Source organism: Helicoverpa zea, chromosome 2 (genome assembly GCF_022581195.2).
Source record: "Helicoverpa zea isolate HzStark_Cry1AcR chromosome 2, ilHelZeax1.1, whole genome shotgun sequence".
In the NCBI taxonomy this organism is placed as follows: domain Eukaryota; kingdom Metazoa; phylum Arthropoda; class Insecta; order Lepidoptera; family Noctuidae; genus Helicoverpa; species Helicoverpa zea.
This window is the reverse complement of record NC_061453.1, coordinates 4,523,590-4,541,051: the sequence shown is the minus strand read 5'-3', so window position 1 is coordinate 4,541,051 and position 17,462 is coordinate 4,523,590. Positions and strand designations below refer to the sequence as shown.

Below are 17,462 nucleotides of genomic sequence, written 5' to 3'. Positions count from 1 at the left end.
ATACCGACTCAAGTGCGGTTTTGATGAAAATGGTATCTAATCTAATAGTCAAACAGTTACGAGAACATTTTCTGCTTATTTGTAAAGTAATACTTCATACATGGGCATTTAAATATTTTGAATCTATTCAATCGATTAAATTTCATTTGAGATCGATTGGAAGGCCTGATATCCGATACTGACACATCTCGATTTAAAAAGTTAGAACATCTCTAAAAGTGGGTGTCATGTCATATCTAATTTGACATAAGGGAATTATTTATGAATAGAGCTACTTTTGATTAAATATTAGTAAGGAAATTGCTAAGAAACAATTTCGTATCCCTCTTTGGGGTTTCGAACACTGCGTGAAAAGAGGAGGGCCAGCGATGAGATTCCTTGATTTTTTTTCTAACTCTGTCGCCCCTTCACGCCAAAAAGACGAGTCATAAGTACATAGACAAAAGGGAGTATATAAGTGGTTATAAAGAAACAATAGGTACATAAGGGAGTTCCTATAAAATTACATGAGGGAGTAAGTAAGGGAGTACCTAGGGAAATAGGTGGATCGTCAACCTGACGATCTTAAATTCTCAATAGTGAAAGAAGTGTGACGCGATCGGTATATTAGAGTTGTAAGCATGACCTACATTAGATCCATCCATTAGTGGGATGAGCCGCTTCAAAGTTATTTACAGAATAACAAAGTCCTTATACAAAGCGACTGACATGCTTTCGTCACCGCTGCCACTGTGATGTGATCGAGGTGTCAATAGCCTCGGTTACTACGGCCTGTCGTGCCGTGTGGGCCGCATACCCCAGCAGTCTCCCAGAGAATGGGTATTTTTATCCTTACCGGTTAAGCCTAAGCATTATTGCCGACGCCTATTGGGTACACTTTCGGTTGACATCGATAGATTAGAAAATAAAGAAAAAATCATGTAGATTCAAGAAGTAACAAATCAGCTTCCAAATGTAAGAAATTCAAAAAATCTCTGAAAACTAGAACAAGAATACGATTCTTCCCGGGAGCATTAAGTACCTTCAGGACGCTAATGATGCCTGCATAGTTTAGTTAGATTACTGAAAATAGTTTAAGTAAGAAAAAAATATTACTTGAATATTAAAAGTTTATTCACGTGAAAACAAACATGCAAGTACATTTTTTGAATGTTATACATATTGTTATTCATTAGGTATAAGGTGCTTTTTTGATATGCTGCTGTGAATGGGTTAAATTAACATGATTATATGTACTACTTGTAACTTAATGCTAAAAGCACGTTAGGTATTGAAATACAACAGATAATTTGCAATTGGGACGGCCTTTTATTTTTTTAATTCGTGTAAAAATGCACTAGCAAGCTCATGTTTGTGAGTGATTAAAAAAATACAAAGAAAGTACTCCTGTACTTGTATTCGGTTAACAACAGAATAGGTAATAGTTTTTAATGTCATAATACTATTCAGCTATTACGTAACACTAAAACCGGCTGTTTTCTTTAAATTTTACAACATAATTTTTAATTTCAAAGAAAACCAGACCGATTAAAAATAATATCACCAAAGTGCAGAGTTGCCAAGGCATAATAAATCACAGAATGCTATTTTCGAGATACGAACCATACACTGGAAACTGATGCGTCGAATCACAAAACAATAAATAAGTACCTGTAATGGTCGACAACAATGTAGGTTAACCTGATCACCTTAACAGTAAGAAGCATAAAGTGTACGATGCTTGCGTTGACCACTATAATACTAAACAGTTTATTAACCTAACACATTTTTAACAAAAAACAAATGATACATACAAAAAAAGCATTTCTAGCAATTTCGAATTCCTTCACCTAAGTTTTGAATTTTTTCTTTTACAGTTATAAAAATTACTTAATCCCGAGAGAGTACCAAGTGATCACAGATTTCGAAAATTCCGCTCATCTATTAGTACAAAAGTGACCAATATTCTGAAACGGTTACCTATCTACGAATGAAAGCCGATGCATGCCCATCTATTTATAATAAGTAGTTATTTTAATTCACTTCAAGTGGAATGTGACCAATTCATTTAATGCACAGTCACAATTACTGCTTACTAAGTTTAAAACAAATATTTCACTATGGCGCTAAACATCATGAGCATGTACCTGTTTTCATAATTTTCTATATTACCAAGATATGCTATCATAATTAATTTCTATCGGCTAATTTACGTTTGCGAGCCAGTACTTTTTGAATAAAATTACAAATGCATAATTACTTTGGCAAATACAAAAACGCTTATAACGCACAACCTCACTACGACCAAGTCTGGTCAAACAGTAATAAATAAATTTGAAACTCAACAACGACTGCAAAAGTACTGGCGTTCAAACATACCGGGGTGCAATTACGACAGGCCCGTGAAATACACTCTTTTATAGGTTCTAAATAAAAGCAATTTCCCTATTGTCAATGTTTGACCCCCATTTTACGTTATTTTATCGTTGAACACATAACTAATAAGAATAGTGAGCGCCAGAGGCCAATTTTTGACAAACCAAAAAGACCCTGTTACAAATATTTAGGCTACACATGTTAAGCTTAACAATATCTAAGTTACACACTCTATAATTATATAAAAAGAAGAATCAATATACTGTCAACATACAATAAAACAGGCTCGGTACAGAATTTGTTCCACTGCTAACAGGAGTTAAATGATATTCTCAAAAACTTTTATTATGCAACTAATAACGTGTTGTAGTAAATATAGCCGATAAGCAATAACTTCACTTAGATAGGCTCGAAATAACATGTAGCAGAAACATCAATCAATGTTATTCAACTTTGTCTATGCTAAGACTTACAGCTAAATCGTAAAAGCAATAATGTTGCAACCAATAGCGCAGTCGACAACTAACTGTTCCCTGTTCGAGGATATTTTGTCTGGAAATGTTCCAATTTGGATATAACCTATGTACTGCATAGTACATTCATTTCTTAGCTTAAAAATAAAATGTGTGCTCCTACAAAATAACTCATAATAAGCAGAGATCCAAAATCAGGGTTAATAGAAACAGTTACTTTATATTCAACTGTCCAATAACTACCTCGTCAGCGATTAAAAACAAAAAATTAACACTAAAAAACATGCAAAACATAGTTAAAAGATCTCTAGGCAATCAGAATTACATTCAGATTTTTTTATAGAAATATCAGTTCAGTATAAAACACTTTGTATTCGCTTCGGAACACATGGTGGTAATATTTTTATTAGACACAATTTTATTGTAAATACTGAGGTATAAGGTCGTTTTTCGATCGAGATAATGACCATACGGTCTTAAAATTGACAGACTTGCGAAGCGATGTTTGTGGAAAGGTTGCGTTCACTTGAACTGGCCGAGTACGAACGCGTCGATAACTTTGGGCACGTACTCGTCTATGCCCACGATGTCCAGAACTCCTTCGTGAGTGCCGTCCGTCGTGTACACCTTGTGGGAAGCCAGGTTCAGCACTATCAGTCTGAAAGAGTGAACATATGACACAAATTATTATTTGTTTGATTGGCGTGTGTTATCATATTACTCGATTAACGTAACATGTTACAGAAAATATTATTCATCACTGGAACTATGTGCATGAACATTCACTCGATGATACAATTAGAAATCATAACTAGCTTATGCTGACTTCACAATAGCCGTAATGTACATATAAAAAAAAAATACATGCTCAAAGCACCAAACTGCTAACTTTAGAACATCAAAGTTTTTTACAAAACTATTATTTTTATTACAAACCAAGCATGCCTAGAGCAAATAATACACGTGGTACCTAGATTATAAATAACAAAACAATAACAATCTTATTAGTAAACACTAAAAAGTTACACCAAGGAATGACCTTTTTTTTTAACGACGAAATCATCAAATGACCCCTCCCGCTGTGGGTTAGCAGCGGTGAGGGAGTGTCAGACTCTTATTGACTAAAAACCGTCGTGTTCCGTCGTAGGCCTTTTATGTGCCAGGGCCGCGGTATCTCTTTCGAACAATCCCGCAGCCCCGGCACCAAGGAATGCCCTTACATTTGCATTATGATTAAACTTGGATTAACTTTCCTTAACTATTGATTAGAAATTGATACTTACTTAGCCTCAGGCACTCCAACTTCTTTCCTGTACCGTTCAAGCGCTCGCACCGGGCAGTGGTCAACAAGCCCCTTGCCAGGCGGGGGCGGAGGCCCATACCGGCCCGCAGACCCGCGCCCTCCGCGGCTGTTGACGTCCAGCTCCATGTATCGGGTGGTACGGTCCACCATGTTAATGAAGACATCGTATTTCTTCTTGCCTTGGGTCGCATAGCTGATTGGTGCGTCTAGTTGCACGCGGCCTAAGTTCGCTTTCTGTTAAAAAATAAGTATGTTATCAGGATTTTCAGGTAACATTTAATTATGTTCAAGTTTAATTTGATAACATGGTATTGACAGTTAATTTCGGTATGGCATGGCAACATCTCCCGATATCGGAAGTGGATTCCCCAGGAAACTCAGTCCACTTGATACTACTAGACCAAATCCCAGTCTACCTCTTGAACTTTAATGAAGCACACACAGCATTCAAAGTATATACTTATTCACCAGTCATCTTTCACGCGCCTGGGGTAAAATATGAATGGACATACCCTTAACAAGAATTCAGCCTCTTCAATGTTGCTAAAGTTGCGTTCGATGGTCACCAGTTGAATGCCTTCTTCAGAGAAAACAGCCAAGTCCACTTGAGATTCACGTTTCAGGATTTGAAGAGCCAGGATAATAGCTAGAAATACGTCAAATCTAGTTATATAGTGACACAAAGTACTCTAACAAGTCTGCTTGTTCGCGAGAATAAAAAAAAAACTGAAAAGATTTTCATGCGATTTTCACAAATGGGTAAGAGAAATTCACGGGAAGGTTTAAGTATAATTTACACTCGTGCAAAGGACCGGGACGCTACTTTGTTTATAAAAAAGTAGTGTTCTATATTTTCGCAGATTAAGCAGAATGACTTATATTTCTTGTACAGTCAACTTCAGGTCAGTGGTAACAGTTTTATAGGAAAATCGTACTTATTACTATTGAGTTAAGGTGCATGACAGTTACCACTGATGTGCGGTCTACTGTACCACATAAAGTATAAAAGATAAAATATGAAGAATGATTCAATAGAACAATTTATATTGGGCAAAACTGCAATTAAATAAAAAATAAAATACATGCAATAAGAAACATCAATATTAAACATATTTCCTCACCAGCATGTCCCGGTGTGACATTAATATTGAAGAAGCATTCGGCCAGTAGATGCTTCTTGCTCTTCTTCTCCGTGTCCGCATCACCGCCGCCGCTCGGCGCAGGCTTCGGAGCCGTTGTCGCTGTCTTCTTACTTTTTTTAGGCACTGATACAGGCTTGCAGAAGTGACGACCTGGTGGTAAAAGGGTTTTTTCATCCCACCATCTCGGAAAGAGTAGTTTTACCCTTTGATATTTGAGCGCAAAAGCCGTTTTTATCCTCTAGAGCGGCAAAGTGATTTGAATTTAGAATATCGTGTGCAATACTCCATTTGTGACAATCTTGATAAGACTTTTCAAACAAATACATATTAAACAAATAAAATACTGCTTAAAATAATTATTCAATTAATTAAGTAATTTTTATTATTGTTTTTACGTATATTTTTAACCTCGTTTCATTTTTAAACTGAGTTTTCAAATAAATGAACTTTAATAGGTACTACTTTTTAATTTGATACTCATATGTGCGCGCCATTTTGATTTTTTTTTGCATTTAGTAATTTCCTCGACGAGGTGGGATGAAAAGTTACGTGTTGCACTCGAGTGCAAAGATTTTTCACCTTGTGCTCTTTTGAAAAATTGAGCAGTCGGTTAAAAAGCAACTTTGCACTCTTGTATAACAAATAACTATTAAAGTAAGTAGATTTAACTTTAGCGGTAAGCAGCCGTCAAATCTATTTGACAAATCTTTATCTTTATAATTTTAGAACATTAGCTATAGTAGAAGAATTAGTAAGCAGATTTAAAGTCAGTTTTTACAGTTTAATTTACAATGAGGCATTAGTTAAAACTAGGGGAGGTAGTAAATATTTATAAAGGGCCGAAGTAGTCGTGTTCAAGGTAAATATGGACCAAAATGTAGTCACTGACAATAGATATAAAGGAATACGTGTTTTAATTTTAAGATAGCTAACTTACTGGAAATTATTTTTGAGATGAGAAATCATTAGACTTATACCGACTAAAACCCATCTTTGTACTAGGCTCGCCGAAGCTCTTTTGAACAATCCCGCAACCTATGGAGCCTACCGTATCTTGCACATCGATCTTTAACATTATAAGCTCACCTTTAAACATATGGTGTCTCATATCCATGGTGATCAAGTAGCGGGCGTTGGTCGGCGGCGTCAGAACCCATGTCAGGTCTACCAGCTTAGTGAGAGCGGCCAGCACGGCTGGGTTGGGTGGTAAGTCGATGCCTGTGTGAAACATAAAGACAATTATTAGTTGACATACAAAAAATAACAGAAGTACATAAAATTTTACTAATAAAATCAAAAATATATATTTGCAGTTTACAGAACACTGCTTTTATCTTTTTTATGAGGTTGTTTCAGGAAAAAAATATTTGCCCTCAAATGTAAGTAAGTACAATATGTCCGAAATAATTTGACAAGTTTAGATTTAAAGGCTTTTGAGTAACTGTTTTTATTGTAAAAAAAATATTGTGCAAACAACCAGCTATCCTGCCTGACTCACCAAATTATTTCAGAAATACACTAAATACCTAGATGTTTAATGCTATAATACTACTTACCCCAATGTTTGAGCTCCCTAGGGTGTCGCTTAGTGGTGGTCCACTGCCACAAGCCGGTCTTCGTATCCAGCATCTGACGTGTGCGGCGACGCAATTCCCTTTCCGCCGTCACTTTAGCTTTGTCGAACTTCATCGGTCTGTTAGTGACGATCATAATTTTAGTCGTGAAATTAAATTGAAGACTTTTGAAATTACATTGGAGCATAGGTACGAAATGTAGAAGTTTGATAGGTAAACAAATGTATAAGATTAAGGTGTAGTAACAAGGGGTAGGGTGTATGAAACTGAGTGATTTTTAAAGTGAGATTCTGAAATTTAAAGAAAATAAATATTCAAAAAAATCTATATCATCATTAATCATTCCCAAAATAATATTGGACACTAACTTGGTTTTCTTGTTGTAGTTACACATCGTGATATAAACTTCCAGTGCCGTGACTTTCGACTTCTTTATGACATCCTGGTTGTTGAGAAGTGACACCAGTATAGCTGTGGTCGTAGACTCGCCCGTCAGGAAGCCCATGTTGTGGATGCGTTGAATGTGGCGCAAGATCTCGTCCAAACCCAGCTGAGGTAGGATGGCGTCCCACACCTACCACAGAGTTTAGTAGTAAATAGGTAGGTTTGTATTGTGGTATCATTCGAATTTAGAACAAAGATTCAATTTATTCATTTATTTCAGGCAGTTGACTACCGAGCTATTTTTATGTAGGTCATGCAGACAGACATAAATAATGTATGTTGTAACATTCGGGAAGCCTTGCAATTACCATGCTCAAGAGATCAAATATTTCATTCCCACTACTAATATGAAATTTTAAAAATATTTTTAATATCTGTGTTACCATTGGTCGCAAAGTTATTTTTTTTTATCAAACTGTTTGTTACATACTTCCTGTGACGTCAGCAAATGACCAGGAACATGGTCAAGAGTGAATTGGTTCTGAGTGGCGATTGCTGCGGCCGCCTCGGGGTCTTCGCAATGACGCATATCCTCAACCTTCTGGATGTAATCAAACACTTCCTTCGTCTCAGGTCTATCGCCAACCATTTGTTTGGCGCGCTTGAACCCAAAGATAGCGTACTTCACAATCGCGTCGCGAGCTAAAATAAACCATATAATGTAAGACATACGAACTATTTTTATTGATATAGATACGATTGCTTACCAACCATATAGGATTACGATTCCCACTGCAAAAACTTCGTCTATAATGCAGCGTGCAAAAATGGAAACAGCATGGTCGAAATGATCAAATATTTTTTTTTCATAAAACATGTGACCTATTTTGTACAATGAAAATGGTTCTTTCTTACCACAGTTATCTGAGATCTGAATGGCGCACGTGCTAATCTCAATATCAAGGTTACAAATAAAAGCATTTTTTTTAGGTCAGGGGTGCTAAAATGAGGGGAAGACCCCTCAACATTATATAGCAAGCAAACTTTATATAAAAGGCGACTTTATAAGAATGTTTATAGCGGTTAGTAAGTGAATCCACAGATTATGAAAAATGGTAGCCAAATATGTAATAAACATTTAAAAAAAATTACATTGGTAGCAAAGTTGATTACTTATCATGGTTTGTAGCTTACTTATCACGCAACTTTACTTATATGGAACAACTTTCTAAGAAAAAGCAATATGTACATTGTTTGTAAGAAGTGCTTATAAAGTGATAATAAATAACTGTGAGTTATTAGAGTGATAAATTGCCTATGAAATTTAGCGAGAGCCAATTAAGCTAACGATACGCAACAGTCTAGGCTCTGTAAAAAGTTTTATATCATGAATACTTACCGTAATCGTCAGTAGGAATTTTGACATGAGATTTTCTAAGAAGAGTCTTGTGGGAACGTCCGTGACGCGCGCGCACTCTTGTCATGTCCTTCGCGAGCTCCATTACTTCCTTGGTTATATACCACTCCTTCACGCTGTTGCACCATCCTCGGCCGTTACCTGGGGAAAATAGGTTTTAACATGTGTTCCTCTAGCAAGATTATTGTTTGTGGGACTCTTGCTAAATCAAAGCAATGATTGTTCTAAAACTAATTCAGTAATTAAAGTTGTTACGGGTAGTCAGAAGCCAGTAAGTCTGACACCAGTCTAACCAAGGGTTATTGGGTTGAATGGGTAACTGGGTTGAGGGAGGGGAACTGGGGGTCAGATAGGGCAGTCGCTGCTTGTAAAGCACTGGTACTCAGCTATATCCGGTTAGACTGGAAGCCGACCCCAACATATTTGGGAAAAAGGCTTGGAGGATTGATGATTGGTTTGATGAATCTTGTCTTATCTTATATTCCGATTTGTGTGTCCCATAGGTGCAAAACTGAATATCTATAATTTAGAACTATTAAAGTCATCAATTCAGATATTACAAAATTATATCATTTTATAAAATATTTTCCTCACCAGTTTTCAAAAGCCGCGTGAATTTATTGAACAGCATCATCTGCTCAGGAGTGATACATATCTCCACTGTTGCCTTGTACGCAGCCTCTTTTACTGTGCAGTCCCCGACTTGCAGACACTTGGCCAATGCAAAAGCAATTGTATCAAACCGCGTGTACAAACCATCCTTGCATGCCTAGAAGTGATAAATCCTTTAGTCTTCATTCAGTCTGGCATGGAGTGTAATATGAACACTCATGAATAATTCATTGAACACAGTCTCACTGTGTACAGCATAGAATTTGGCATAACAATTTTAATTACCAAATAAATGTCATGAATCTTTTTTTTTTTATAAAAATTGCAAAGATCAATTTTATTTGATGAAAATGTTACATTCCATAATCTGTACTATTATAATAAAGAGGAAACATATTTTGTTTGTTTCTACTGCAAGCAGAAACTTGGCTAAAACTACTAGATGATATGAAAAATTCTTTGATCTTTCGAAAGCTACACTATTCCCAAGTAACACAGAAAATAAAAGTAATCCAGTGCCTTTGTCATTGTCCCAGATACCATCTGGTGTATGGTAAGAGTAACTTACATCGCCCAGTGCTAGTGGTAATTGGTGAAACACTATTCTATTATTGATTTGCTTGCCAGTACTGACCTAAACTTCGTTTTAAGTCAAATTGATAAATGCCAAAAGCTAGAAAATGGTTTACAGGTTATAAAATGAGGGACAGTTAAAACATCAAAAAGTTTTGGTTGTTTAAACAGTAGCGCATAGTTTAGACAGGTTTAAAAATAAATAAATAAACAGCTGATATATAAACACATGTAAATACATGAATGTAAACAACAACAAAATTATACCTTTAAAATGATGTTAACAACTTCAGTATTACCCTGATGCAATGCCATTATGTCATTTATTACAGGGAGTTTGTCTTCTTCGAAGTATTTCTGCGTGGTCCAGCATCCAGGGTAATACCTGGGAGATTCATTGCCCGTGTGGAGGTACCGGGTCAGCCTGTTCCGCAGCTCGGGCTCTAGTCTTGCCGGCTCCGTCATCGTTACTCGTCCCAAGTACCCGGTTACAATAAATTAGCTCCACAAAACCCAAAATGTTGCATGTACAATGCAAATTCTCCGTCGTATCGTTTTAGCATCCAGATATCAATGTACAGTCGCACACCAAACCTGAGAATAACGTGACGACTAGAGGTAAATGCACTGAATCTTATAACTATTAATTTTTTGTCGGTATTCGAGCGAAACATGTGCCACAATAAATTGAGGATGTGGCTAGAAAAAATGGACAATGGAGTCTCGATCTATATTAGAGCGTTACACAGAACGGCTGATTAATAAAATCGTTATCAAATATTCAAACTGAAAAACCAGTTTAGGCAATATGTTAATGCTATGATTCCTTCCTTAATGAATAAGCAAATCATTAAAATTAAATTATTAAAAAAAATACCTCGTCGATTCCCGTTTTTCTGTCGAAATTGACACATTTGTGATTTGACAAATCAAGTCAACCACTGACAAATTTGTTTTTTTTTTTAATGCTTTGTAACCAAGCATTATTCTGTTTATTCTTTATCTAGCTTGGAATATGTTGAGATAAAATAAGAAATATCAATATCATAAAATGATGTCTGATTATTGTTGAAGAATTATTTTTAAATTAAATTAACAAAAGGCTAAGAATTTATGTGAATTAAAAGGATTCAGTTTCTTTGTTTGAAATAGACAAGAATATGGATCATAACAAGCTGTAACAAGCAGCGGTGTTTCCGTTCCTACTATTACGTATGTATAGATTGAAATGGAACCAACACCGCTCCAAAATTTTTGTTTATTCTCCGTAAATCACCAAGGCGAGGCGAGGACGTCGGACATGATCCACGGGATCGTCCGACAGTCCGACAGGATTACAATCTGTTTGTGACGTTGACATCTTACTGTCATCCTGCCATGATTCACGATTTGACATTAGGTCTACGCCTGTCTTCTGAAAAGAAAATATAAACAAATCAGTAATCTTCTCTTATTTTATTTCGTGTACAAACTAATACACGCTACAAAAGAAAGCTAAAACTTTTAATAAGTGTTGTTACGAAAAATAATTAAACTTTAATAACATACAACTTACTGTGCACTGCTTAATACTGTAAAGCCTACATGAGCTTACATTTGGAAGAAGTTAACGAAACACAACAACTCATGCAGAATGAAGGCGACGAAGAAGAACAGAAGGTTCCTCATGTGGCGACATCGCCAGTCGCAAGTAACAAGTTGTCGAGCGGTCCTGCCAGCTTAACATCGAAGAATTTGGGCCAAACCACTTCTGGCGTAGGCAACAGTAGTGTCAATGAATCGACCAAAATTTCTTATGTCAGTGAAAAACGCTTGAATAGGGATAATAACATGATGCGATCCACTAACAATAAACCAAAAAGTATACCAAAAGAAGCACCAGATGTTAAAAACATGGAGAAGGCTCTATTAGAACTATTAGACGATTTCCATACTGGGAAGTTGAGCGCATTTGGTACTGGCGGTAGTATGGAGCAAATGATTAATATTAGGGATCAACAGGAACATTTGGCTCGCTTACACTTCAGGCTCTGTGCAGATGTTGAAAAGCCTACTGAAGACAGTTTTGAAAACTCAGCCTCTAGGGATAAAATGGCACAGCTTGTGCAGAGTTTAGAACAACTTTCGGCGTCCATAGAGCATCTACATTCTGATGATAGTACTGTTAACAGCAGTGGCACAGAAAAACCACAATAAAGAGGGCATTAGCTATAATAATAAATTAATTTATAAAATAAGACTAGATGGTACCTAATTGGTGTTATTTTTAATTATTTTACAATGGATGGGATATCAAAATATATTGATGTAAGGGTTAACTGAAAAGTGTTTTGAATGTGATATTAGTAAAGATATGTAATTACATTAAGATACAACTTCACCGACAACATGAAAATCAGTTTTCTTAAAGCAACTGTTTCCTATGAACTTTCAAGTTCACGTTTCAAAGTCGACAATGTTTTAAGAAAAAGAAAAAAGTGTTAAAGCAAGTTACACAAATACAACCATGGAATCCTTATATGAGAAAGTTTATTTGTATAATTTACATGCTAAAATTGTAAAACAGCTAAATCAGTTAAATGCGACTTATTATCTCAGTGTAGGATGTATTATTATTTCCTTTTTGTTTATAGTTTGTTCCAATGATAAATATGTATAATATAGCCTCATAGTGATTCATTTCAAATAAAAAACAGTTCTTCTATGTAATCAAACTTATGTTTTAATATTTCCTGTCCTAATCCAATATGCACTGAAAACTTAGATAAGAATAATAATTCATAAACTTAGCCACATTTTAGTTTCTATGGAAGGTAAAAACAGCATTGAACCTATTTGGATCAAGCTGCGATTTGATTAATATATAGTAGCTATATTTATGTATCACATTAAAAAAATTTAAAGCAATTAATACCTACAACTAAAAAAATAACAATCAGAGAGCAGTACTTATTTAACTAGTAAACTGCTTGAAAAATATAATTGATAATTTTTAATAATTAAACTATGAAACTAAATCTAAACAAGTTTTATTTTTTATACAGAGTGGCCCATCCATAGGCGTCCAAAAGAAAAAATTAGCTCTGGGCTATGGGGTATCCGAATCGGGTGTACTATGCCAAATCGAATAACAAATAATCGAATATCAATTGATCGACCACTATTAATCGAAATTCTAAATACTCGAACATTCATAATATCGAACGGTTATTAAATCGAACATTCAATACATCGCGCAGTCTATACATCGGGTGTTCAAAATATCGAATGTTCGTTTGATCGAGCGTTAAATGCAAAACATATTCATCCTATCGAAAAATCCTTATTTTTTATGAATACAAGAAAAACTCAAAATTTATGAATAAATCATATTTTAATGTAGTTTTTATTATTATTTAACATTTTTTCTATCGCATTATCATCCCTTTTGCCTCTTTTTTGTAAAGTAGGTCTTCCCAATCCCACGTTTGCCTTTTCAATTCACATAAAATTTTAAAATGTACCTTTAAAAGATAAGAATTAAAGATTAAAATGTGATTTATTAGTAAATTTTGATTCAGATTAATAGTGGTTTTGCTCCTGGAACTGGCCTTGAGGCCAATTATTGCATTTTTTAATGATTAACTATCATGATGATTAATTACACAAAAAAAAAACATCTGTAAACGTTAAGCTGGGTACTCACTTAGCAGTGTAGCACGTAACGTATCAGATACGGTATCAAGTGAGTACGTAGGCACGAGCCCGCTGCAAGCCGCTCGCGCGTGGAGCGCTGGACGCTCGCAGTGACCCGCCGAGTGGCGGTTTCGCTGCGAACACAAAGGCGGCTCGCAGTGTGCTAGTGAGGACCGTGGACGAGCCGTACCCACTTGCAGGTTGATACCGTATCTGATACGTTACGTGCTACACTTCTAAGTGAGTACCCAGCTTTAGGGAAAAAAGGGAAAACAATGTTGAAATGAAAATTACGGAAAAAAAATAAAAATAATTCTAGCTCCTAAAGTACAAAAAATCGCTGAACATACATGGGGGTGATTTGGATACCCCATAGCATAGAGCTTCGAAATTTTTCTTTTGGACGCCTATGGATGGGCCACCCTGTATACCTAAAGGTGAAAATATATAGTTGTATGAATTTTCATACTATTATAATTATATAGGTCATTAAAGTATAAGTACTCCATATTGTAAACAATTAATAGGTATACAGAAATAGGTTTAAATTGTACTTAATACAAATTATCACTGTTTGAAGTAGGCAGTCACATACTTATAATATGATTTACACAAGATAAGTATATGCATTATTGCATATATTAATTACAAAATGGAAAAATGCTAAATGGAATGATTAGTGAGTGCATAGACACCTAAAGTTGCTAGTTTTATTCATAACCGTTATGTATAAATATGGCAATCTAAATGACTAGTATTAAAAAAACAGATGAAAGCCATGCAGGCACTCTGCTTCAGAGTGAATATATGGCTTAAGTAGAACAATAATCACCATGAGTGTTCTACACTGGTAGGTTACAAAAATAAACATATAATAATCATAAATATTTACAAGAATAATTGGTGGTACCCACCACCAGCACCTTTAAGAGCTTTCCTGCATGTAGGGCACTTTTTACCATTGGCTTTGATTGCTGTTTGAATACATGGCAAACAGAATACGTGGCCACATATTGTTGAGGCGATCCCCGCTGAGGTAAGGGGGTCTAAACAGATAGGGCAGTCACCTAAATTCCTTGTAGGTGTTGAATTTTGTTGCTCATTGTTGGTTTCTCGACTAACATTAGATGTAGTTTTTGATGAAGGATTAACATTAGATTTAGTACTTGATGCGTGATTAACAGTGGATGTGGTATTTGATGGACGATTAGTATTAGATGAAGGATTTACTCTTACTGTTTCATTCCCCCTATTGTTAACAGTTGGAGAAGTGTGAGTAGATACAGCAGGCGCATTTACAGGGCGTGAGGTAGATGGTTCTCTATTTCTTGCATTATTTTCAAATGATCTAACAACTCGGGCGAACAGATCACCAAGGTTTTCTGAAAATGACCTCGGAATAGTCCCTTGTGTTATATTTCTTGGAGTAGGATTAATATTAAAAAAATCTTTTAGAATTTCTGTTAATGCTCTATTTCTGGACAATGACGATGATGTTGTTGAAGGTTGTATTTGATTGTTACAAGACGGTTCTGTTCTCCTTGCACTTTGATTTTGAGGTGTTGACTGTGGTCTAGTATTGCTTTGATTATTACTTGGAGAACTGGTTTCATTGTTTTCACTGTCATTTATTGTAATTACTTTATCATTAGCATTAGACTGTGTTAAAAGTTTCTGTTGAATATTAGAATTGTTGTAAGAAGAAGGAACTGTATTAATTCTATTAATTTTTTTGGTTGCATTTTCCTTATATTTATCAAGAATGGATTTATTTTCAGCAATTACGTCATCAACATCAATATCAATTATTTCAATTGATTCATTAGTATAAGTGTCCAGATCCATATTGTCAATGCTTTTATACTCATCTTCAATGACAATAGGTTTGCTATTTGAAGTATTTTGATCTCTACTACTTGGAGTATTTGGAACTATTATGCAGTCTTCATCATTATCATCAGGTACACTTTGTATTTCAACAATTTGTTTTGGTTTAACATCCTCTAGGTTTTTTGGTTCAATACTCGCAACCACAGTCTCATCTGTAACACTAGTGGGGTTTTGAATTTTATTTCTAGGTTTGACATCTACAGGATCATCAATTACAATGGTTTCATATGACATATCAATAATATTTACATCTTTAATTTCAGCCTTTGTTTCATCGACATCTTTAATTTCTATTGTGTCATCAACATCTTTGATTTCCATGACTTCGTCCATATCTTCAATTTTTATTGTTTCATCCATATCTCCAATTTTGATTGTTTCATCCATATCTTCAATTTTCATTGTTTCATCCAAATCTTTAACCTCCCTTCTTTCATCCATTTCTCCTTTCATTTTCTTCAGGCTTTCATTGAATCTCTGATCATTTTCCATAAAAACTTTATCATCTCTAGATGTACTTGGCTTAGGTGAGAATGAATGTGGCCTGGAGTTCTGGTAGGGTGTTGGATCGTACTCTACAGTTTTATTACTATCTACACTAGTATCACTAAGATGTTCCCCATCTTCTTTTACAAGTCTTTCTGCAATTTCATCACTTTTAGCATTAAATATGGATTTTGAATAGTTAGGTATCCTTGAAGGTTTAGCTCGTTTTTTGGGAGGTTCATCTGATTCCTCGTTATCTGAAGAATTCACTCCATATTTTTCATCACCTTTACAGAACTTCACTGATGGCTTTCTTATTACTTGTGGACGATCCTTGCAACCAACAATGTATGGAATGCCAGACTTTTTCCTCTTTTTAACTGGAATCACAGGTGGTGGAGGTTCCTCAAGTAACGGTGCAACTTCCTGCAATAGCTCAGTGGGATCGGTGCTCTCTATCAAACCCATAACTCGTTGAGATATTTTGCTAATTGTTGTGGGTGATAACAGGTTTTCCTCTTCTTTTTTAGGTGATTGTGAAGGAGTTTTTGGAGATTCGTCATCTTCATCTGAATCTGCATACATTCTTTCCAGCTCAGCTAATGATGGGTTAGGCTTGCGATTCACACAACACTTTTCACTTAATCTGGATGACCGCCGCTCTTGAGTGTTCGCATTTCGCTTCTTTAACATTAATTGTTTAGACATTGCTATGCTTCCATTGGGTTTAGGTGTTTTTGGCTTCTTAGTCTCAGATTTCGGCACGTTTTCTTTCTGGCTGGAAGTTCTTCGACAATTTTTTTTATTAGGCGTTTTACGCTTTTTAGGCGTCTTTTTATTCCGGGAATTACCCATGGTCACTTAATATTTAGGTATAGGTAAATTTTAGCTTCTCACTTTACTGCACACAATTCACAGCCTATGCACTAATTTGATGACCAAAACTTCAGTCCAAACGTTAATTACTTAAACCAAAACTATTCTAAATTGTAAAATTTAAAGCCTACCTAACTCAAAATAATAACAAAATTTGCCGTTGTCTCTCAGAAAAGACAACTCCGACGTTTAGGGTTGCTATACACAGAAAAAAGTTTTCCCCATTGTCCACAACTACAGTAATGTCTGAATGAAAGTTAACTATTTTATGTACGTAGAGTTTTCAGAAACAACACACTCAAAATACAGCAAATTAGCTAACCAGGTAATGGTACGAGTTCAGAAATGAGGGATTTACAGCGACTATGGAATCAAATGGTAACTCGAGCTGCGCGTGGTTGTCACGTGTTTTCCTTCGACTGTCCGTGTAACGATTTTCAAAACACTACGAAATTAAATTTATCTAGTTGTTGGAACATACAGGTACATTACTACAATTTTATAAATATAGAATCGATGACAAATATTCTTTTTTTTTTGTTTATTATTTCCATGAATTCATGTACTTTTTTAACCACTGGCAATAAGGAAAACGAATACCAAAAATATCTGACGCTTGAAGTCAACCTTTTGACCATAAATTATAGAACTTTTACAGTATTCTAAGAATAGAAAGTATGGTGAAATATTAACAGAAAAGAA

General features: G+C 35.4%; 3 protein-coding genes across 4 annotated transcripts; 1 reads left to right on the top strand and 2 right to left on the bottom strand.

Moving 5' to 3' along the window:
• Window positions 1-1,095: 1,095 nt before the first annotated feature.
• On the bottom strand, window positions 1,096-10,828 carry LOC124643049 (RNA-binding protein RO60-like). The gene is made up of 12 exons (XM_047181891.1): window positions 10,711-10,828; window positions 10,101-10,427; window positions 9,243-9,417; window positions 8,631-8,789; window positions 7,722-7,933; window positions 7,216-7,421; window positions 6,830-6,966; window positions 6,360-6,491; window positions 5,253-5,423; window positions 4,644-4,777; window positions 4,112-4,365; window positions 1,096-3,486 (listed from the first exon to the last, which is right to left on the bottom strand). Exons 2-12 carry the CDS (start codon window positions 10,296-10,298, stop codon window positions 3,351-3,353), a joined length of 1,914 nt encoding a protein of 637 aa, XP_047037847.1. The 5' UTR covers window positions 10,299-10,427; window positions 10,711-10,828; the 3' UTR covers window positions 1,096-3,350.
• A 49-nt stretch (window positions 10,829-10,877) lies between these two features.
• LOC124643033 (E3 ubiquitin-protein ligase BRE1-like) lies at window positions 10,878-16,957 on the bottom strand. 2 transcript variants are annotated; one of them, XM_047181880.1, is made up of 2 exons: window positions 14,745-16,957; window positions 10,878-11,247 (listed from the first exon to the last, which is right to left on the bottom strand). In XM_047181880.1, the coding sequence occupies exons 1-2, from the start codon at window positions 16,737-16,739 to the stop codon at window positions 11,092-11,094; spliced, it is 2,151 nt and encodes a 716-aa protein (XP_047037836.1). In that variant the 5' UTR covers window positions 16,740-16,957; the 3' UTR covers window positions 10,878-11,091. The 2 variants fall into 2 exon arrangements, with proteins under 2 accessions (XP_047037836.1, XP_047037827.1); XM_047181871.1 differs by lacking the exon at window positions 10,878-11,247 and having other exon boundaries at window positions 13,825-16,957.
• LOC124643075 (coiled-coil domain-containing protein 28A) lies at window positions 11,200-12,547 on the top strand. Its single transcript, XM_047181923.1, has one exon. The coding sequence runs from the start codon at window positions 11,418-11,420 to the stop codon at window positions 12,027-12,029; it is 612 nt and encodes a 203-aa protein (XP_047037879.1). The 5' UTR covers window positions 11,200-11,417; the 3' UTR covers window positions 12,030-12,547.
• Window positions 16,958-17,462: the final 505 nt, after the last annotated feature.